Source organism: Acinonyx jubatus, chromosome A2 (assembly GCF_027475565.1).
Source record: "Acinonyx jubatus isolate Ajub_Pintada_27869175 chromosome A2, VMU_Ajub_asm_v1.0, whole genome shotgun sequence".
NCBI lineage: Eukaryota > Metazoa > Chordata > Mammalia > Carnivora > Felidae > Acinonyx > Acinonyx jubatus.
The window spans coordinates 46,817,640-46,841,298 of record NC_069383.1 but is presented as its reverse complement, the minus strand read 5'-3'; the positions used below and the strand labels follow the sequence as shown (position 1 = coordinate 46,841,298).

Here is a 23,659-nt window from a genome sequence, read left to right as displayed (position 1 = left end):
ACAGAGAAGTGTTCTCTGTCAGTTGTGGCCCACCATTAAGATCTTTTGTAATTAATTGATCGTATTTGTAGGTTGTATGTATTTAAGATAATCTAGATAATAAAAAAGCCAAAATATAGGATGAGAAATGAAGCCAATGGGGTATTTTGGGGAGTGGAGTTGAGGAGACAAAAAGTTGATGGGAAGTTACTTAGTAGGGTATAAAAAAATAAAAGGAATAATGAAATAATGGAAAAAAGTAAAATAAATGGGAAACAAAAGCCAAAAGGTGGACATCTTTGCTGTTTTTTTTTTTTTAAGGTTCTGAATATGCCAAGGACATGAACAATTATGCATGTTAAGCTTGCATTTTACGACTTTAACAATGCAAAAATTTTTTTCACTTGGATGGAGGAAAATTATTGAGTCTCCAATACTTCATCTCTTTGGGTGTCTGAATAGTTTCCCGAACATGTGAAGTAACATTTGCCAAGATGTCCAGTATGGATTTTGATTTGCTTGTGGTTTCTAGTGTATGTTCTTAATCCTAGCCATTCATGTTGTAGAATTTTGCCAGTGTTCACAAGGAATATCACCACTCTTTAAAAACAAGGTCAAAATGGATCCCTTATAAGGGTTTCGTGGTTCTAACAGTTTTATGTATAAGATTTTGCATGTTGTTAGTTTAGTTGGTTGTAAGTGCCTATGAGAGAGGTCTGGTTGACAAGTGGTGTGCCTACTTCTGGCCGTAGTGCTAACTCATTTTATGACTTTCGGCAAACAATTTCACTTCACTGGGTTTTCTTATCGCTAAACGATGAGAGTAGATGTTCACTTAGGGTCCTAAGTGGTGTGGGAGTGATGACAGTGAACATGGAGAAGTAGCTGTTTTTAAACAACACTGAGGGTGTTGTTAGGTGCACCCGGGGTAAAGCATATGAAAATATCCAGTCCCATAAGTTTGTTTTTTGTTTTGTTTTTGTTTTTGTTTTTAATCAGGAACCAAAAGAGCGAAAAGAAATCTTCAGGGCATATATAAAGAACTCTTGTAGAACATTTTATGAATCATTTCAGTGTGCTATTTAATACTAAAAAATTACACATCTTTGGATAAGCTTTTCACTCATTCTGATATTTGAATATCTACTATGTCTCATATAATAGGCACACTAATAGATTTGGGATACAAAAAAGAAATTAGATCTTAATTTTCACTTAAAATTGTTTCATTCATTTTCTCTTTCCATTCTCAGCAGAAATAGTTCTTTTAAAAATATAGTATATGAAAAAAGAATAAAATGATAGAATTGTCACAAATAGGTCGATAGTAGAAAATAACAGCTTTCCCTAATGGACTTAAAATATGGTCCTGATATAAGTGAAGCTTTTCAAGAATGTTTATTATGCAAATTGATGTATACTGATGTTTTGTAGGTTCATCAAGGCTTGTTTTTGATGATTCATAGAATTCGATATTTAAACATTTAATCTGGTAAATAGGCTTGTTGAGCAAGGTTGGTCTTCCGTATTGTGTTGTGGAAACATTTGCTATTCTGCCCCTTTTATTTTGTTAGATTTTTGCCTCTGTCATTTTGGCCCCGTCCTTTGTAGCTGTCATTATTAAACAGTGCAGGTTTTACTTAAGTGTTTCCTTTTGGCTTTCTCAAGCATCTTTAATCAAAATACAGCAGAAGTTTCACTTACCAGGCAATCATGATAATTAGAAAACAGGTAGCCTGCCGTTCATCTTGCTGCTGGTTATTTAGGTTACTTGGCTTACCTTTTCTGAGGAGTTTTGTTTTTTCTTTTAAAGAGAGGGAGCGAGCCTGCATGTGTGCTTGGGGGAGGGGCAGGGGCAGGGAGAGACTCCCAAGCAGGCTCTGCGCTGTCAGGCCAGAGCCTGACACGGGGCTCCGTCCCCGGAACCGTGAGATCATGACCTGAGCCCAGAGGAAGAGTCCGATGCTTAACTGACTAAGCCACCCAGGTGCCCTCTGAGGAAATTTTTCGTAACATATATAATCCTGTATTTGCCAAACTCTGAACAGGTCCTGCTGACAAATGAAATGTCTTCCTCCTCAGTTCACGCTCCAGACCTTTTGTTTTATGGCACATGTTATATATACTATAAAACTTTGCTTATGGAAGTTGATTTATTTACCTTTGTTTTTATTGGCATGTTTAGAACAATTTTACCTTTACCTTTCAGCTTAAAACTGAATTTTTAAAAAATGCCTTTCTTTCCTGCAAGGAATGGTTGGGACTTTTTAAACCGCAGGTAGAATTCCCAATAATTAGAATTCCATCATCTGCCTTTAATTGTCGCAACTCTTGCAACACTAAGACCAACTATGCAGTTCATTCATGAATGCTTTTCCATATTTATTGAGTCAACTATAGGTCTAGCCTGGATGCTGGGATAGGGTGGTTGAATAGAATACATAGAAGAATATACAATTTCTGTCCCCACAGATAATAATCCAATTTGGGAGATAAATCTAAACACAAGAAATGTTGTAGATGATATATATATATATATATATATATATATATATATATATATATACATACATACACACACACACATATATATCATCTATAGATATATATACATCTATATATATGCATCTATATATATACATCTATATATCTATATATATACATCTATATATACACGTATATATATATAGATGTATATATAGACGTGTATATATAGATGTATATATCTATATATAGATGTGTATATATAGATGTGTATATATATACATCTATACATCTCTATATATAGATATAGATATAGATGTATATTTATATAAAATGACTTAACCACTAAAAAGAATGTAGTAAGAGAAGGACATCATGGTTTTGAGTTCTCTTAAAAGGCTTCATTGCAATGGTGATACTTGATCTGAGCTCACTTAAACAGATAGAAATAGATTTTTAATAAGATGAGAGAAAAGCAAGACATATTGGTTTAAGAGCAAGGGCACAGAGGTGTGAATGGGTATATTCTGTTGGAGGAAAGATTAAACTGGCTACACCAAATAGCGATTATATGAAAAGCCCAGTGTGGGAGAAAACAGGGTATGTGTGTGTACAGTAATGCAAAAGATGATCAAGAGCCAGGAGCTGTGGTAAAAACCTTGATAGCTAGGAATCTGAAGAGCTGAATTGTGTCACTTTTGATTTTTTTGCACTTTTAGGTTGCTGTTCTCTTGAAGTGAGCAGTTTTAACCAAGAGAGTCCTTTTGCTTAATTTTCTTCAATTCCATTATTGAAGATAGGAAATGGCATCTACTGTTTTGCATTACCTGGGGAGTTCGGTGTAGCAGATGGAGGTCTCTGTTATTGATCTGTTCTGTTTATCCTATTCATTGCGCATATACCTAAGTTTTAAGCTTATTGGTCATTTTCTTCCAAATTATGTTTGTCATTTAAATTAAGTGTAGAAGAGTAGTTGTAATTTTGGGAAAACTTGGAGTACCAGCTTTGAGTAGAGAACATTGGCAACCAGTGGGGATAATAATAGATTGACAGCATCTGGGGGAGGGACTTAAGTGCCATTCCCAGGGTCACGTAGTTTGCATATAGTAGAACTGGATTTGCACCCAGGCCGTTTGGACTTGAAAGTCTGTATTTTCGGGACACCTGGGTGGTTCAGTCAGTTGAGCATCTGACTTTGGCTCAGGTCATGATCTCGTGGTCCTTGAGTTCCAGCCCCACATCGGGCTCGCTGCTGTCAGTGCAGAGCCCGCTTTGGGTCCTCTGTCTCCCTCTCTCTCTGCCCCTTCCCCACTTGTGCTCTCTCAGAATAAAATATTAAATTTTTTTAAATCTGTATTTTCACTAGCCCATTTAAGATAATAAGGAATATAGAAACAAGTAATTACTGTGCCATGTGTGTGCGACATTTTAGTATTGGAAGTATCATCAAAACATAGAAGAAATGGAGAGGGAAAAATTAAATCAGCCTTTGCTTGCATTGGAGCATTTAGAGAAAGATTCCTGGAGAAGGATGATACCTAAATAGGGCTTTGGTGACAACCTAAGAGTTGTGTAGGGTAAAAGGGAATAATAATATTCGTGTTTCAGCACCTCTATACTTTGCTTTTTAAAAGACCTGGGTTATCAGGCTCATTTCTACGGTCCATTGTCTTCCATTATTAGTCTCCCTTGTCCTCTTTATACACAAACATGATCGTGCCGTTCTCATCCCAGTTTTTGGTGGTTGTATCATTTTCACATTGTTGATATATCTAGTATTTGTATACTGTACCAGAGCAATAGCTCCTACAGTTGTTTTCACTTATTTCTCCAATTAAATATTGTATGTAGTGTATGTACTATGTATGAGTGTGTATGTAAAACACCATAGCTTGTCCATTCCTGGATTCTTTATTAAGCTCTTGTTTGAGTTCTGAGTCTTGAGTCCCACTTTTAAGTATTCTGTAAAAGACAGAATACTTGTAAGTATTCTGAAGACACCCCCTCCAGGCATGCACAAAAATGTGTCCACAGTAATATCTGTGTATTCTGTGGATAGTTCTGAGACCAGTAAGAGTTCTGCCACTCTCACCCCTCTGTCGTAGACCTCTTATATTTTCTGTTTGGTCACTAGGATTCTTTTTTTTTTTTTTTTTTTTTTTTTTTACGGTCGTTGATAATTTTGATGTGTTCTTTTGATTCCATTCTTATTTTTGGGAAAAGCAGTTAGCCTTTGTTTTCCATGAATTTGTCTTTTTTCAGATCATTTCTGTACTGTTTTCCATAATTCCTTTTCTGTGTCCGTGATGTTGTCACTAGCTATTTGTTTCTTTCTGGTTCTTCTGTGGTTTTTATTTCTGTTACAGGTTTATTGTTATATTTAATTTATTTGCTGAACCGTGACAGCTGTTTCCTGAGTTAATTTTTTAAATTGTCTCATTCATCTGCCTTTTTCAGGTTTTTGTCTTCCTTATATGGTGAATTCCTACAATGCTTATTTAGGTCCCATATTGAATCCTTTATTATTATTCATCAGAGAATGAAGTCACTTCAAGTTGGGACTGCTGTAAAAGTGAAAAGCAATGTGGGGAAAGGGCAGAGAACGTGATTTAGGGAAGGCACCATCTTTGGCTGAGATACATTCTTGCAGAATACTTTTCCACTAGGCTAATGTGTCCTATGCTGTAGATACTTCTTCCTTTAAAATAGTTTTTAATTAAATTAAAAATTAAAATTAAATCAATATATGTATATATTTTGAAAAAAGAACTTCTAGTCTTATAATAACAATCTTATGCTTCTGCCCCAACTACTAGTTTTTATTTTCCTGAGACAACTTTCAGTACTTGTAGCTGTCACTTATAACATTTAATTCCATATTTATAAGTAATATGCTTATTTAATTTAGATGCTATTAACTGCTCATTGTGGGAGATTAGGATTTATATATTATGTGTGTTAATTTTTATCCATATACCTTTTTAAAAAACTTTATTTTTTAATTTACATCCAAGTTAGCATCTAATGCTATAATTTCAGTAGATTCCATTGATTCATCCCCTATGCAAAAAAAGTTTTTAAATTTTTTTTTATATTTGAGAGAGATCGTGAGCAGGGGAGGGGCAGAGAGAGACAGAATGTGAAGCAGGCTCTAGACTTTGAGCTGTCAGCACAGAGCCCCATGCAAGGCTTGAACTCATGAGCTGTGCGTGAGATCATGACCTGAGCCAAAGTCGGATGATTAACCCAGGTGCCTCTCCATCTACCTTTTTTTTTTTTTAAATGTTTGTTTATTTTTGAGAGAGAGAGAGAGAGAGAGCAAGCGAGGCGGATAGAGAATCCCAGGCAGGTTCCGCACTGTCAACGCAGAGTCCAACGCAGGGCTTGAATTCACTAACCGGGAGATCATGATCTGAGCTGAAATCAAGAGTCCATCCAGGTGCCCTGATCCGTCGACCTTTGAACATCTTTCTAAATGATGATCTGCTTAATTTCATACTCCTTGTTTATGACTCTGGATTGCATTTCTTGTGTATTTGTCTCGTAGTTAAAAATTGCCTTGTCTGTTTGCTTACCTGATTTTCTAAGTTCCTCTTCTTCCCCAACTTGCAAAAGAATTGTAAAACTGTCAGAACCTAATACTGTTTTCCACCTGATAAAACACATCAAGAAATCTTATCTGTTCATTCCCTACCACTCTCTACCCTCTACCCTTTTCCTCTCCTCCTTGGATCCTCTACTTCCTCTTTGATCTAAACCAAATACCTTCTAGACCACAATTATCCAAGGATTTCCTTACACCTCTCTCCTATGAGAGATCTTATTTCCTCTATCTCAGTGTCTTTCTCTCTCTCTCTCTCTCTCTCTTTTTCTTTTCTATTTGCTCCTTTGTTTTAATTAAAACAATTTTTTTTTATGTTTATTTTTGAGGGGGAGAGAGAGAGAGAGAGAGAGTGCAAGCTGGGGAGGGGCAGAGAGAGAGGGAGACACAGAAACCAAAGCAGGCTCCAGGCTCTGAGCTGTCAGCACACAGCCCGATGTGGAACTCAACGAACCATGAGATCATGACGTGAGCTGAAGTTGAACACTTAACTGACTGAGCCACCCAGATGCCCTGTTTGCTCCTTTGTTTTAGTGTGCCAGGTGTTCAAGATACTTCTCCAGGTGCATAGGAAGGAATGTTTTTGATACTTTGCCTGTGCTTTAATGAAATGCATTGATCAGTCCAGTGTGAATATGTAATAGCTTGGGTATATAGTCTAGGTGAAATAATTTTCAGAATTTTGAAGTTATTCACTTATCTTCTTCTAAGTGTTGCTATTAAGAAGACCAGTGCCATTCTGATTCTACAAAGCAGTTGAACTAGACTCTCAAAATATTAATATCATGAAAGACAAAAAAAAAAAGTTAAAAGTCTGGGAAACTGTTCTTGATGTTTTTCATTGATCTTTTTTCTTTTTGAAAACTTTTAGACTTCTGTTCTTTAACCCTAAGGCTCTGTTATTTCACAGTACCGTACTTTGATATGGCTATTTATTTTCATTTGTTACATGGGTGCATTCTTTCAGTCTGCATAGTCATGAACTTCAGTTTGGGAAATTATGTCTGTGGTAGTTCCTTCCTCTTTTCTCAAGTCTGTTTCTAGTTGATTGGATGTTAAGACCACTTGGATTGATCTTCTGGTTTTATTACTTATTCCCCTATTTGACTTTTGGTTCTACTTCCTGCAAGATTAAAAAAAGATGTGTAGAGTGATGGTTAAGTTAGGCTTTTAAGCCAGAAGCTTGGTTTGATTTCTGGCATTGCCAGTTTTTAGCTGTGTGATCTTATGTAAGTCACTTACCCTTTCTGTTTTTCATGTGTAAAATAGGGTTTATATTAGTACCTAACTTAAGGATGTGGGAATAAATGAATTAATTTAGCCAAAGTGTTTAGTAATTTCTTAGTACATAGTAAATATTCGTTGTTATTATCCTTTGACATCATTATTACCTCAAGTTAATATTCCATCTGTCTATTTGAATTCTTAATTTCATCAAAAGTTTATTTCAAGAGTTTTTGTTTGCTTCTCTGTTCCTAGTTTATAGTCTCTTGTCTTGTGGATGCAACATCATCTTAAATTATTGGGAAAGTTGAGGAATTTTGGAAAAAACTTCCAACATATAAGATGGACACCAAAACTAAAGAAAACGGAATCAAATAAATCTACAGAAACAGAAGTAAATAGAAATCTTAGGAGATTTTTGGGGTTTGGCAGTGCTAATGTTTTCTTCTCTTTCCTGTGTCAGTGTTACCATACTTCTGCTATTCTGTTTATTTGGTGTATATCTTCTATGTTGGAGACTTTTTTAAAAGTTTCCTCATAATGAAGATCTAACTATATTTGGTGGAAACATATAGAAGTTTTGTGTCTTTGGTGAGTCATATCAGGGAGCACAGTTGTCAGCTTGCCCTTTTGTTGCTGATCCTAAGTTTGAACATGGAAGCTGATGGCAGGTAGTTTCTCCATCTTAGAAGTATCTTTTTATCTTTGTTAATTAAGTGATTTTAGGTTGATATTTTCAGAATGTATAATTATATATACTTCTGCATTCTTTTTAAATACAAAATATTATAATCTATTAAGTCATTATCCATTTGGCTTGTCAGATTGTCCAAATCTGACCAGGAGAAGCTCCTTCAAGGGCTTGATGGGGAGTGATATTAAGAAACGTAAAATCTGAAGGCTGAATCTGCTTTTTGAGAGGTATCCTTCTACATCCTTTTAGTGGACTGAACTCTGTGTGTGTGTGTGTGTGTGTGCACATGCGTGTATATATTTTCTTTGTATCTGATGTACAGTTACATTCGTTTCCATTTATATTTAATTTTAGTAGGGATTTTCCCCTAATCATTTATTTTTGAATATGTATATCGTTAACATTTTTCAGAAGTCAAGAACTTTATTAAAAGGTATACTCAGGAGTACCTTTTTCCCTTTTTTCCACCACATTTCACTACCTAAAGGCAACATGTATGTAAACCTTAGTTTGAAGTTCCTTGTTTTTCTGTTTGCAGGTACATATGTGTACATGTATTCTTATTTACCCTTTTTTGATACACAGTAGTTTGCATAACATGCAGTCTTTTTTCACATTGCTTTTTTCACTTAATATAGCCTTGATATCTCTCTGTATCCATTCATAGAGACTTTTCTCATTTCTTTTTTATACTGCGTAGTATTCCATTGTGTAGATACCTAATGGTTTCTTCATTATGTCTCTTATGTTTACAGTATTGTGCTATTCCAAAGAGTGTCATAGTAAATTACTCTGTGTGTGTGTGTGTGTGTGTGTGTGTGTGTGTGTGTGTGTGTGTGTGTTTTAATTAAAACATACGTTTATTATCTCTTGAAGTTCTAGGAGTAGAATGGAATCAGTTGATGGGGCTCTCACTCGGAGTCTCTCAGGCAGTTGCGATGGAAGTTGGGGCTACAGTCATCTGAAAGTTCAAAGTAACTTAACATCAAAGGTAGCTCACTCACTATACCTGGAAATTGATGCTGGTTTCAGCTCAGGCTGTCAGCTGGAATGCCTATCTATGACCTTTCTCTGTGATTGGAACTTCCTAGAGCATGTCAAGTGGGCTCTGAAAGGGAATATCCCAAAAGTGAGCATTCTAAGAGGTCCAAATGGGAGCTGTGAGGCTTTTCAAGATTTATCTGAGAAATCCCAGAACATCACTTCCGGATTCTCGTGATTGACTAACTCATTAAGGCTGGCCCAGATTTAAGGAAAGGAGAATTAGGTTTTTTATCTTAGGATGCATGAAATTGAAAGCAACTATCTTTGGAGACTAAATACCAGAGTCACCTTCTAGCCATCACAGTTCACATTTCTTCCATATGTAAAATGTATTCGCTTTCTTTCCAGTACTCACACAGTCTTATCCCATTAAGGCATCAATTTGAAGTCCAGGATCTTGTTATCTGAGTCAGGTCCAGATGTGGATAATACTTCTCAGGTGCAGTTCCTCCAGCACAGTTCCTCGAAAACAGTTCCCCTTGACCTAAATACCTTTACTGAGAGCTTTATTTCTCCTTATGGCTCTGAGTTACTGTCTGGTGTTCTTTCATGTCACTTTGTAGGACTCCCATTTCTTTTAGGACAGGTCTAGTGGTAATGAACTTCCTCAGCTTTTGCTTATCTGGGAATTTTATAATTTCTCCCTTACTACTGAAGGAATTTTGCTGGATATAGGATTCTTAGTTGACATTTTTTTTTTTTTCATCAGCCCACTGCCTCCGGACCCCAAAATTTCCCATGAGAAATCTGTTTATAATCTTAGAATCCCTTAATATGATGATCACCTTTATCTTGCTGTGTTCAAAATTCTCTGTCTTTTCAAAGTTTGATTATAGTGTATCCAGGTATGGATGTCTTTGAGTTCATCTTACAAAGAGATTGTTGAGCTTCTTAGATATTTGTATCCATGTTTGTATTCATTCACCCATCAAACTTATGAAGTTTTCAGCCATTATTTCTTCAAATATTCTCCCCCCTTACTCTCTTCTCCTTCTGGGACTCCCACAATGCATATGTTGGTCTGCTTGTTGGTATCCCACAGGCCCCTTAAGCTCTGTTCACTTGTTTTCAGTCCTTTTTTTCTTTCTGTTCCTCAGACATGATAATTTCCATTGTCCTATCTTCAGGTTCACTGATTATTTCTTCCTGCTCAAATCTGCCTTTGAATTCCTCTGGTGAATTTTTAATTTCAGTTATTATACTTTTCAGCTCCAGAATTTCTTTGTAGTTTCTATTTAGGTTTTCTACATATTGATATTTCCATTTTATTCATATTTTGATCATATTTTCTTGACCTTCTTTACATCTTCCTTTAGTTCTTTGAGCATCTTTAAGAGATAGGCATTTAAAAATCTTTGCCTAGTAAATCTGTCATCAGATCTTTTTCAGGGACAATTTGTTGTTTTTTTTTTTTCCTCTAAAGGAGCCATGCTTTTCTGTTTTCTTGTTTTTGGTATGCTTTGTGGTTTTTTGTTGTTGAAAGCTGGATATTTGAATCTAATAATGTGGTAACTCTGGAAATCAGATTTTCCCCCTCTTCCCAGTGTCTGCTATTTTGTATTTTTGTTTTTTGGGGAGTATTATAGCCTGTCTCTGAGGATCATCAGCCTGAGATATAAACTTAAGGTCTTCTCTGAGACCTGCCCTGGGCATGTACAGTCCCTTTCTAATTTCCCCTGTGTATATAGTTGTTTTTGAATGTCCTAATATTTAATGTCTGGCTCCAAAAAAGAGAAAAATAAAGGGGGAGAAAGGGGTGTAGGTCCTTTAAATCCCCTTACAGTTTCTTGAGCCAGAATGGGAGGGGCTTAAAATGGGGAAGGTCCAAAACAATGATACTTTGTCTGTATCCTTCTCTTTGTCTGTATCTCCTGTATCTCCTGAATCAGAAGCAGCAATCAGAGTGCAGAGTTCCAGTTTTTGGAGGATAGAGTCCTTTATGTCCACCCTGAGTTCCTGCAGGGTGTGTGTAAGCTGCTCCAAGAACAAGTGCACTGCTGCCTGCCATGTAGCTGGGCTGGGCTGGGCTGGGAAGGGTGGCTGCTACTGTGCTAAGAGCTGAAAATAACCACAATGTACTGTCCAGGTTTTTCCCCTGGAAGTTGCAAGCTTTCAGTAGTCTCCAGAGTTCCAAAATAGTTCCCTCAGACAGATGCAAGCATTTAGGTGGGGAGGCCGATTCTGCCAGTGCTTCCTACTCGGCTGTCTTCTCAGAATCCTCTGTGTGTGCACTTATTTTTTTGTATTTTGGGGACATACCTTCAGGGTAAGATCCTAGAAATGGGATTGCTGGACCAGAAGATAAATACATATGTAGTTGATTTACATATTGCCAGATTGCTCTCTGCAGAGGTTGTATAAATTTGCACTCCTACTAGCAATGTATGAAAGTGCTTGTTTCCACACAGCCTCACCAAACAGTGTGTTGTCAAGCTTTTGAGTTTTTGCCAATTTCGGGTAAGCAGTGATATCTTAAATGTAGAGATAAAGTAAAGCCTAAGGAGAGAGAACAGTTATATACAAAGAACTGACCTGGATTTTTAGTTAAATAAAGTGAATTGAACACAAGTGTTACTTTTCCTTCCTAAAGCCCACTAAAATGAGAATAAAGAAAAAGAACTTAAGACAAAAGTGCTTCTTGGGGTGCCTGGGTGGCTCAGTCAGTTAAGCATCCACTCTTGGTTTTGGCTCAGGTCATGGTCTCTGATGTGTGGGTTTGGGCTCTGTGCTGAGAATGCAGAGCCTGCTTGGGATTCTCTCTCTCTTACCCTCTCTCTCTGCCCCTCCTTTGCCTGTGCTCACTCACTCTCTCTCAAAATAAATAAACTTAAGAAAGGACGGGATATTTCTTTTATTCTGACACTGTGCAGTTTTTCATTTATTCGAAAAAATTTTTTAATGTTTATTTTTGAGAGAGAGAGAGAGAGAGAGAGAGAGAGAGAGAGAGAGAGAGAGAAACAGTGGGAGCAGGGGAGGGGCAGAGCAAGAGGGAGACACAGAATCCAAAGCAGGCTCCCGGATCTGAGCTGTCAGCACACAGAGCCCCATGCAGGGCTTGAACCCACGAACCTTGAGATCAATGACCTGAGCTGAAGTCCGATGCTTAATCAACTGAGCCACCCAGGTGCCCCAGTTTTTCATTTGTTTAAAGAAAGGTCAGTTGAAAATAGCTTTTTTGGTGAAATACTGGTTTAAAACTTTTGCCCAGTTTTCTAACTGATACTTGGTTTTCCACAAATTTTAAGAGTTCTTTATATATTAAGGGTATTTTTTTTATGATACATGTTGTAAATATTTTTGTCTTTTGAATTTGCTTCTGCGTATTGTTTTTCAGTCATGCTAAATATTTTCTTTCATTGAATTATGTTTGAGAGAGGCCCTGAAAAGTTGATTAGAAGCTTTATGTATAAGGCTAGGGCTTATCAACAGACAAGGGTCTTGATGTTTCATCCTGCGGGACCTTTTGATTTAAGAGAAGAATCTACCAGGGCAGGCAGCCGGGTGGCTCAGTAGGTCAGGCGTCCGACTTCGGCTCAGGTCGCGATCTCACAGTTTGTGAGTTCGGGTGTGTGTCAGACTCTGTGCTGACAGCTCAGAGCCTGGAGCCTGCTTTGGATTCTGTGTCTCCCTGTCTCTGTCCCTCCCCCACTCGCTCTCTGTCTCTCTGCCTCAAAAATAAATAAAATGTTAAAAAATTTTTATTAAAAATTTTTTTTAAAAGAAGGAAGAATCTACCAAGTTCTTGGTAAAGATGGAGTAAAGGAAATTGCAGAGGGGCCCTTTTCGGTACATAGGTCTTTATTCCTCTGTTTTCTTTCCTTCCCATTGCTCAAGTCATTCTACTTTGGGTTTTTTATTCTAGAAGTTAGCCTTCTTTGTCCTGCTGTAGTTGGGGAATTGTAGTTTCTTACAGCTGCTGTATGTCATGGTTTGGAGACCTAGGGAATTTTTTTTTTTTTTCCTAGTCTTTGAACCAGTCTAGATTTTATCCTCATGCCTCCCCATTGTCTTGGGAAGTCATTTGGAGGTATCGATTTTGCAGTCTTTTGAGAACTAGATAGTGAGAATTGACTTCTGCAGACACTTAGGGTGTCTTTTCTCATTGGCTGTCTCCTTTCAAGGTCTTCATCTTATTTTATTCTCATTCTCTTATAGATTCTACTGAAATCTATTTCAGTAGATTTTAGAGGGGAAGAGAAAGAAACACATGAATTTATAGTATTTAATTAGAAATCCAGGTGGTTCTTTGTACAGAGTTTTCTCCTTGAGCTCTACTTTGTGGGCAGTTGGATGGCTCTCAGTAGTTCACAGTATTGTACTTTGATAATTTAGAGTTTATGTGCCTATACTCAGGTGATTCTGATCAGTAGTTAAAAAAACTGGCCTTTTGCCCTCTTGTATGTCCTGTTGAAAACCTCAAGGGAAGAAAGTTTTTACAGTTCCAAGTGAAAGATAGATAGTTGGTCCTGGAAATATGAATGCTACTTGAGAGTCTCTGTCTTCTCCCCATTTGATCTAAGTTTCCTTGTATTGGTATATTCTGTATTTGGGGGTTATAGCTATTTTGCAGTTTCTTATTTACTTATTAGTGGGAGTGGGGGAGGGCCAGAAGGAAAGAGAATCTTAAGCGGGCTCCACCCCTGATGTGGAGCTTGATCTCTTGACTGTGAAATCATGACCTGAACCGAAATCAAGAGCCAGATGCTTAAACGACTGAGCCATCAAGGTGCTCCTGCAGTTTCATTTTAGACGGATTTCTTTCCTCTTTCTTTTTCATTTTGGTGGTTTTCAAGAAGGGGCAGTAAACATTCATTTACATACGTTTTTTTCACATTGTATTAAGTGCATTTTACTAAAAGAAAAAAATGTATGTTCTTTGAAAATACATTGACTACAATGTGAAAAATGGTGTTCAGTAGCATTTATTTCATTTAGGAAGTTGAATACCTGGATTAAGTACCCACGCCAAAACCTTGTCCTAATTTGTACAAAATTGTGCATGAGGTATGAGTCTAGTCTGACACATTTGGTCACAGTAAGTTTTGAGTCACGATGAAGGGAGGAGAGTGCCTCTAAGAACACACATGTGCCAGAAGTACAGAGCTGTCAGACTCTGAGGCAGCCTTACCTTAGGGACTGGTTTCTGTCACTCCCCTTCTTAGTAGCTTTGGTCTCTCACTGCGCTTCTGCTCCTCTCTACACATCTGCTCTGGGATCTCCATGCAAACCATTGTCCTTCGCTGGCTGATAGTTGCTATTCTCTTGTAAGCTCAGCTTACACGTGAGCCACTGGGCTCTCTTTTACCTACATGTGACCTTTCTGCTTCAGCTCTTTACACCTGACCAGTGTGTACTCTCTTGCCATTTCTGGTCATGTTTCCAAGAAAACCAGATTGGCCCAGACCATCTTTTTGTGCCACTTCTGGTTTGTAGTTCTTAGCCCTGAAGTATTAATTGGCTGTCTACAATCAGGTGTCCGGTGCTGCTCAAGCAGTGTAGGGGTGTTGAGGGAGCTGTAGGGCAGCAGGGGGACAGCAAGGAACCAGAGATGGGACAGTCCCCTGGGAAGTCAGGGAGCAGGATAGAACTGAATACATAACATACTCTCTCTTCGGTATACCAGTTCATTTTTAATAGACCGCTTTAAGCAAATACTTAGTAGTATAGATTGAATATGGTAGGAAACAAGCTAATATTTAAGTGTCGAAATTGACTGGGAAATCTGCCCTGTTTGGTGCTTTTTTCTGTTTGCCTTGTGACTTGAGTAGCATAGTGTGACAGATCACGATACTGGAAGATGGGCGTCTTAGGTTCTAGACCTGATTTTGCTGATTTTTGACTTTCTTCATCAGAATAATTTTTAAAAGATCAGTGCAGTAGAATAGTTTCTAAAGTACCGTCTAGCAATAAAACCTTGGGATTCAAACTGTGCTCTACCAAGCTGGGAAAGGTAATTTCCACGAAATGATAAGTCAGGTTAAAGGAAAAAATTAGAAACAAAAATGATTGGACCCATACATTAGAAAAAGATTTGGGAGTTTTGTAGTGAGCCTACTTCTTCTCATTTGTACTTGTTTTATTTGATATGGGATGGTCTTTGTAAAGTGATTTAAGTCAGATATTATAGTTACAAACCCTTTTCCCAAACGAACTTGCGGTTAAGTAGTATATTACTGTACGTGTAATACTGAAATTTGAAATGCTTTTAGTCTTCTGTACTTTATTAAAAAACAGAATTGGACATTCAGAATAATTAAGTAAAATGGGTTTCTTTTACTTTTTAGGATTTAAGTGCCCTGTATGCTCAAAATTTGTACCTTCAGATGAAATGGATTTGCATCTTGTGATGTGTTTAACAAAGCCAAGAATAACCTATAATGGTAAGTCCAGTGCTTTGAAATGCTTTTTAGAATGACCTTAGATTTTATGATTTTTATGTTTCAGATAAAATATAAAAGGCGAAGGAATGACCGTCTATGAGCCCTGGAGCTAACTGGTGTTTCAGTTATAGGTCTGGTGCTCTGGCTTTACTGCTCTTTCCTGACCACAATCCCAAGACCTTCAAAATCCTGGGGAAGATTTTTCAGTGTAACCTTGGTACATTTTGAAATAGGCTTAAAAAATGATCACACGGTTCATTCCTAATTTTAAGTAAATGGAATGAAATAAAGGACGAGTGAGAGCTTTTTAAAAAATTTCCTAAGTAGACAAACTTCAAATGCCTGCAAGAAATTTTCAGGAATTTTTCAAATGTAATTTTGGTTTGAAATAGAATGAGTCGGAAGAATACCAGTGAACTGTGAAAGGTTGACTTCATTCAACAAATGTCTTTTGAGCACCTTTGGGAGTATGAGGTGTGGTGTTAGGAACTTGGGATACAGCAGTGAATAAAACAGAAGTGGGTCACTACAGCCCAGCATCAGCCACAGGTTAATCAATGCAGCAGCACTTAGTTAAGAATCTGAGGTTTCTTGTCAGACTATAAAATGTTGGGGGTTGGAGGGTAGACTTTAAAATTGAAATGAACATGTTACCCTGACTAGCTTTTTTGCAGACTGATTTAGGAATCTCTCTCTAATAAGTTAGGGCTTCAGCCACACTATTATTGTAGTGACAATAGAACTCTTTTTCCCATTTATTTTCCAATGAATAAGTAAAAGGAGGTTGTAGCAATTCCTTTGAATAGTAAATGTACCTGTTGATTATATTTAGACCTTTCTGCATTGTGAAATTGAATGGGCTACTTTGCATAATATAGTTGAAATTCAGTTACTTAAAAAATAAAAAGAATTCTCATTCAGGTTCAGAATTTGAGGTGAAATGATTGGGCTTGTTTCTCGTTTGTACTCCATTATCATTAGCCTCCAAAATTATGATGTTTATTACCAGTGTCTTAGAAATAAATACCCTTGAATGTCAAGAGTTTGTCCTTCAATTTTGAAAGCACAAATGTATTTCCTTTGTGTGTATTTGCACACAACCTCAGTATTCTGTACATTGACTTTTTGTGTAACGTATGTACAGTATGGTCTATGAATGTTGATATTTGGCAGTTTTTAATTTCCCGATTTAACTATGCTCAAGTCATTAAAGTTTTTTACTAGATCATGTATTTGGTGTCTTAAAGATGTCTTCAAGAACCAAGATGTAACCTTCTGCTTGGGCACACTGTTGTTAAACCCACAGGCCCATAATGGTGTTACTTAGGTTAAAGCACCAAATCAATAAACCAAGACTTAATACCTAATCTAACTGCAATTTCAGCCCCCCAGAAATGTAACCTTTAACCAGTCACCATGAGAATTTCCTGATCAGCACTAGGAAATTTGATACACTCCTTCAGTTCCCCTAGGCAATGGGTTCTTTTCTAATAATTTTCTTTTTTTCCCCCTCTCTTTTTACCTCTTAGAATCCTTTCCTGCAGCCCTTTGGAGCTCCCCTCTACTTGCTAGAGAGGATACTGCCTAATTCATGAATTGATTAATAAAGCCAATTAGATCTTTAAAATTTACTCAGTTAAATTTTTATTGTTGAACACTGTAAACCAAGGATTTAGGTTTCAAATATTTGACAGTACTCCAGTTCTGAAGTCAGTAACTTAATGTGAAAAGCAAATAAAGTTGCAAATACTTTTAAGAATCGCTGCCTGCTTCACAGTAGGTGGATCTGAAACGTTTTAAATTGTTAAATACATATTAACTGTCAATAAACATTCAAAACAAAAAGCAAAAACAGCTTCTTCTAAAAATTATACATAGCTCTTGAAGTTTTAAAATTGGACAGTGGCCAGCTGTGGTGAAAGAAGGTGGAGTTTTGATTTAGGTTAGAGAGTGATGAGTGATTGATAATATGCCTCCCCATCACAGTCTGTGGGAATTCTTCCGCTACAGTTTTGAGGGCAGAGCCCTGTAGGTAAGGAAAAAATAATCCTTCTACCCGTCTGAGCTCTTGGCTGAGACCTCTAGTAAAAGACAAGAGAAAAACAAACAAAAATGTAACATGCTTAAGTCTTGGTATGTATGGGAGATACCCTGGGAGAAATGAGCCTGGTTTAGAATGTGGGTTTAAACACCCTCTTCAGTTATGGAAGGTTAGGGTTAGGAAGGGTTCCTTCCTAGTTATGGAAGGTTTCCAGGAAAATCCTGGTAAACTAGTAGTTTGTTATGCATATTTAAGTCCTGTGCCTTCTCCATTGATAAGATTCTCTTGTAATATTCCCTTATGATTTGGAGTCAACCTTTTCTTCCTGGTGTAAAAGGGAGACACCCTTACAAATGGAGATTTCCTTTATAAATTTAAATTTCCCTTACAAAAATATAACTTTTACTATGTTTAGGGTCTCTCCTGTGTCTGTCGTTTTTTAGTCATCTTAATCCTTATGCCAGAGAGGCTTATTTTATCGTAGCATGTTTTGTTACCCTTCAGTCTCCTGAAGCTCATCTATCACAGGTGAGGACTCTGTGAAAATTGGCCTCTTTAACACCTAAACTAGGCATTTAGGATTACTATGAAGTTTAGAGCAGGATGAGTCCGAGAATCAGTGAAAGGGAATCGGTCCTTTTAGTCACCTGGGCTTCTTAACGCTTCATATTTGAATTCCTAAACAACTGATTCTGGCATCAGAGAGATGGGGCCTGCAAATTGCATTTGATACTCAAGTGAGAGTTTTATGCAGCATAGTGCTTATTAATGTATATCTTTTACAGCCTTTCCTAGAGTAGTGACATCTGAAATTTTGAAATTTATTTGTTAAATGTATGTTAATTTAACTGTCTGTAGATACGCACAGCGAGGAGATTAGTTGGGCTTGTTTTTCAGGCTGGATATATTTATAGTCAAACTCTAGGATGACTTTCAGAGATTTGAGATTTGAATATAAACTGGTGTTTTGGAGTTCCAGATTTATACTCCCAGAGATGGTATTCTAAATGTTGGTTTGGTTTCCAGACTAGTTCACAATGATTCTCTTAATTTTTTTTTTCCTTTAATCTGTAATACTATATCCAAATACCTAAGTCCTGGTAACTGAAGAAGAAAATTGGCTAGGTGGGAGCTCTTGGTTTAAGCAGCTGTCTCAGCAGAGGTTCAGGTAGGAGGCTCAAGGCAGTCTGGCAGAGAATGATTCAGAATGATGTGAGTGGTTATGTATTGCAGGTGGTGTTTTGGCAGGATGGAAAAAAAATTCATAATGCCACAATCAGCGTTAATCTACATAGATTGCTCTTAAGTCAAGGACTGCCTGTTGCGGGATTATTGAGCATTCTGTGCCGGTTAAGAAAGAATTCTTGAGACGTTTTACAGTGCACCTGAGTACATTTGTTTAAGTAGCACAGGGACAGGACCTGTGGGCAGAAAGAGCTGCACTTCTGTATGAAGCTGATTCTATGTGGTTCTATGCTTAGTCTTCAGGGGGGAGGGAACATGCAGGAAGTATTAGATCATAAATGTTTTCCTTGAATTTCTACTTGTAAAACCACTTTTGCAAGATTTCTCTGGTGCTTATAATTCAGCTTGATATTAACTATTGGTGAGATGTACAGGCAGTCATGAGACCCTTTAAGAATGTAGCAGCCAGTAAGCATTTGATCCTTATCAGAACTATCTAGTCTATAGGTCCGTCTTCTGGGCTAAAGGTGAATGTTTTTCTGCTTCTGTCCCTCATCACTGCCTATTTCATATACTTTCCCCTTTATTTGTGTGCTTCATTGTTTAGTTTATGGAACTAGTAATTCATTATGTAGTCTGTGAACCCAATACAGATTTTATGACCATAGTAGAGTCTCTCTCTTTTTTTAAATTTTTTAATGTTTATTTTTGAGAGAGAGAAAGTGTAAGCGTGGTAGGGGCAGAAAAAGGGAGACAGAGGATCCAAAGCAGGTCCGCGCTGTGAGAGCAGAGCCTGATGTTGGGCTCGAACTCAGGAACCGTGAGATCATGACCTGAGCCGAAATCGAGTCGGCCGCTTAACCGACTGAGCTACTCAGGCGCCCCAGCAGAGTCTCTTCATTTCCTTTATCCTCATCTTCTAAAGTGTTTTAGAACCAAAACCAAAAAATGAAATAAATACCGTTGGCAAATTCTTAGACTTGATTTTATTGGTCTTTAAAGTTCACTAGATCATAGCATGTTTTGTGTCCTATAAATTTCAGTTTTTATTTTAGCCTCCTGTAATTGAGGGTAGTAGGTTTGTGCTTAAGATAATCTTTGTTTTATTGGTAAGTGGTACAATGTGTGTGCATGTGTACCTGGAGGAGATGGAACTTGAAGAGTTAAGTTACTCTTTTCTTCTGAGACTTAATAACAAACTGCAGTGTATCAAAGCAGAACTTTTCAGAACCATCAGGAATATAAACCTGACTCTGTGGACAGAATAAGATGTGACTATCACTCTGTTAAAGTAAACATACGTGAAAGATGGAGTCACTTGGAAACTTGTTCTGTTATGAAAGGGAGGAAAAAGGCTCCCACTTCCTTGCGGTCTGCGGAAGAGTATAACTCAGGCTCGCTCAGGTGTCGAAGGTAGATTGCACCAGGCCGTCAGCACTTTGATTCCAGGGTGACAAGCCGCCTCCTAAGGGCCTGGCTTCCCATGTAAGAAGAAATATACTTTCTTCTTTTGTAGATACTGTGGCTTTCTAGGTGGTTGTGGTGCTCACCTTAAGTTATGAACTTGCTCTTGGCCTTACATATTACATTTTCTTGGTTTTAAGATCCCCCCCCCACTTCATTTTAATCTTTCTGAATTCAAGATGCTTTCTGAAAATGGCATATCTCTTATTATTGAGGTAAAAAAAATGCCAACCACAACACAGAATTTTAAATAAGAGGTAGTCATCATGGTCTTTGTGTGAACTTTTCCTTTTGTGGAATTTCTGTTATGTGTGATTTGACATCTCTCTGTTTATTTGTTAGTGTTCTGTGGTTGAGTTTTAACTTAAATGTGGATTCCTAATAGTTGTAAATACTACATTAGGGGACAGCATTGAAGTAAAGTTATTTTTTTGTACCATAAATTGACTGTCCTGAAATGCAGTGAAATTAAAGGCAGTAGAAAGTGTCAAATCCATTATACTATGTTAAAAAAATTTCAAAGTAGATGATATCCCAGAGGCTTTTGGCAAAACAAAAACGAAACTGTTCTAAAACCCATATAGGATTCCTATAGAAAAATGTAGTCACCATCTGTTAAAGGTGAACTTGTGATTAAAAAATTTTAGGGATGCCTGGGTGGCTCAGTTGGTTAAGCATCCGACTTTGGCTCAGGTCATGTTCTTGCAAGTTCACGAGTTTAAACCCCATGTTGGGTTCTGTGCTGACAGCTCAGCCTGGAGCCTGCTTCGGATTCTGTGTCTCCGTCTCTCTCTGCCTCTCCCCTGCTTGCGCTCTCTCTCTGTCTCTCAAAAAATGAATTAATGTTAAAAAATTTTTTTTTATTTTAAATATGCATGGAGTAAGAGCAGATATGATCAGAATTACCACCCCAAAAAACTTTAGAACTATAGATTGATTTCAAATCATTACAATCATAAAAGGACGAATAGGAAATAAGTAAAAAATAATAATAAGATATCATGAATAAGACAGAAATTGAACTCTTTAGACTTTAGTCACTGAAATTAACATCCCAACAAATAGATTAACTAGCACATTAGAGCTGCAAGGAGAACTAGTGAGGTATAAGGTGGATCTGAGGAAATTAAGCAGAGTGTAAAGAGTGATGGAAAATAGAGCGGTACATGGCTTGTCAGAAGTGGTCACTCCATCCTGACAACAAGTAATAAGCTGAACAGACTGAAAAATCACTGACTTCTTGGATTCATAAGAGATAGAAGGACGCAGGCAAATGGCCAGCCCCTGTGATTGCTGAGACAGGCAAATACAGGCACTCTCTGGTTTTGGTTTATTGCAGCAGAGACTCAGTAGTGGGAACCATTGCAGGAACCAGTGTCAGGGTCAACCTGAACTGTAATTGATGAATTGCTGGGGGCTCGGTGCAGACAAGTTGAGAGTTTAAAACTCCAGGGAGACCTAGTCACAGTGGAGCCCCCACAAATTTGTAAGATTTTCTTCCAGGAGCTTGACCAGGTTCCCATATTAAATATGGGAGAAAAATTCCCTCCTGCTTCTGGTAAGGGGAGGGACAAGGGACCAGTTTGAAATATGCCAGAGGACTCTATTTTAATGAGGTCTGCCTGGGAGAAACTAGTTAACCAGACCCTAACTGACCTGGGAGAAGGGAAATACTCCAGCCTGCTCTAGCCATTCTGTTCCACCTAACAACGGAGAGAAAAAAACCTGAGAAATATTTGTAAAGTTTATAGTCCAAAGGCATAGGATCACTAAAAGACTGTGGGATAAAAGGTGTATAACATGTTACACAAAAGGTACAACTTGCGCATCATGGGAGATGGAATTGGCAAGAGGCAGTATTTGAAGGGAAATGGCAGAGAACCTTCTAGAATTGCTGAAAGATAGGAATTCTCTGATTGCAGGAGCACTGTGATGCTGAGCAGTATAAATAAAAGTAAATTCATACCTAGGGACACCGTAAACCAAGTCCAAATAAAAAGAGTAAAATGTTAAAGTAACCGGAAAAATACTTTACCCTGTTCCACTTGTGTTAGCATTTCTAAAATGCTTTTTGTTCTGTGTAGCAATTTAAAATTTAGTATGTGTTTACTTTATAAAGACAAGGGATCAGAAATGGTCATACAGGGGGTGCCTGGGTGGCTCGGTTGGTTAAGCGTCCGACTTCGGCTCAGGTCATGATCTTCATGGTTCGTGGGTTCGAGCCCCGCATCAGCCTCTGTGCTGACAGCTCGGAGCCTGGAGCCTGCTTCGGATTCTGTCTCCCTCGCGCTCTCCGTCTCGCTCGCTCTCGCTCTCTCGCTCTCTCTGTCGCTCTTGCTCTCTCTTGCCCTCTCTCAAAAATAAACATTAAAAAAATTTTTTAAAAATGGTCATACAAGAAACTTAAACATTGTTACAGTCTTACCCACTTAGGAAAATTGAATGCCTATTTTAGAAGACACCAGATTCAGTTTTACTGCCCTACTTTTAACATAGCTGCTCAGGAGCAGCACCTGTTTGCATTTAAAATGTTATGCAAAACAGCAGTACTTGGAACAAAGTACCAACTTTGAATTCAGCTTGCTGAGTTCAGATCCTTATTCTACCACATAATAGCCATATAACCTTGGTCTTGGTTTTCTCTTCCAGAAACTGAGGACTAGAGGTAGTGCCTCTTACTAGACTTGTAAGAATCAAGTAAGAAATCATGCATAGTTCTTTGCAGGTATTGAGTGCCAAGTAAACAAGACCTGTTCTTACTAAGAAATACTATTTTTGGCTTTGAGAGGTAAACCCGTAGTTGGTGCTATATTTAACATGCTAACAAATCTGCAGTTCCTCTGATATTTTATTTTAAAAGCCCATAGTTATTTAATTCCAAATTAGATACCAGAAAAGCTTGGGCAGCAGTAATAGCTCTGTAATATATGGAGAAATCGGGGATGGGTGGAAGGGTAATTAGAAAACTACCTGCTGTCATATAATGTGACAATTTAAAGCTGCAATTTAATGAAAAAAAATTTTCCTACTTTTTATGAGCAACATGGTGGGCTACTCAGCTAGAATCTGAAGTCTGAATTTGATAGGCAGATTGCTTAATCTTTGTGGAAGCATAGATCCTTTCATACTCCCTATGGAAATAGAATACTGTAGAAAGGTGACTACCCATGGATAACTGTCTTGAGATAGACCCCTTCCTTGTAGTATAAAAAGAAGATACATAGAATAGAAATTGAACTCAAGTACATAGTTCAGTGAGAAGGAAGTTCTGATAGATTTCTTTTTTTTTTTTTTAATTTTTTTTTTCAGCGTTTTTTATTTATTTTTGGGACAGAGAGAGACAGAGCATGAATGGGGGAGGGGCAGAGAGAGAGGGAGACACAGAATCGGAAACAGGCTCCAGGCTCCGAGCCATCAGCCCAGAGCCTGACGCGGGGCTCGAACTCATGGACGGCGAGATCGTGACCTGGCTGAAGTCGGACGCTTAACCGACTGTGCCACCCAGGTGCCCCAATTCTGATAGATTTCTAAAGCACGAAGAGGGTTTCAGATTTCATTTCTGA

General features: G+C 37.7%; 1 protein-coding gene across 4 annotated transcripts in view; it reads left to right on the top strand.

Annotated features, from left to right (window-relative positions):
- ZNRF2 (zinc and ring finger 2) overlaps window positions 1–23,659 on the top strand; it is a 133,380-nt gene that overhangs the window by 38,105 nt on the left and 71,616 nt on the right. For all 4 annotated transcript variants that reach the window (XR_008296750.1, XR_008296749.1, XR_008296748.1 and 1 more), the window contains exon 2: window positions 15,311–15,406. Coding sequence is in view for 1 of the 4 variants with exons in the window: in XM_027075194.2 (XP_026930995.1) it covers window positions 15,311–15,406 (96 nt within the window). In the remaining 3 variants the exon portion in view is untranslated. The remainder of the gene's footprint in view (window positions 1–15,310; window positions 15,407–23,659) is intronic.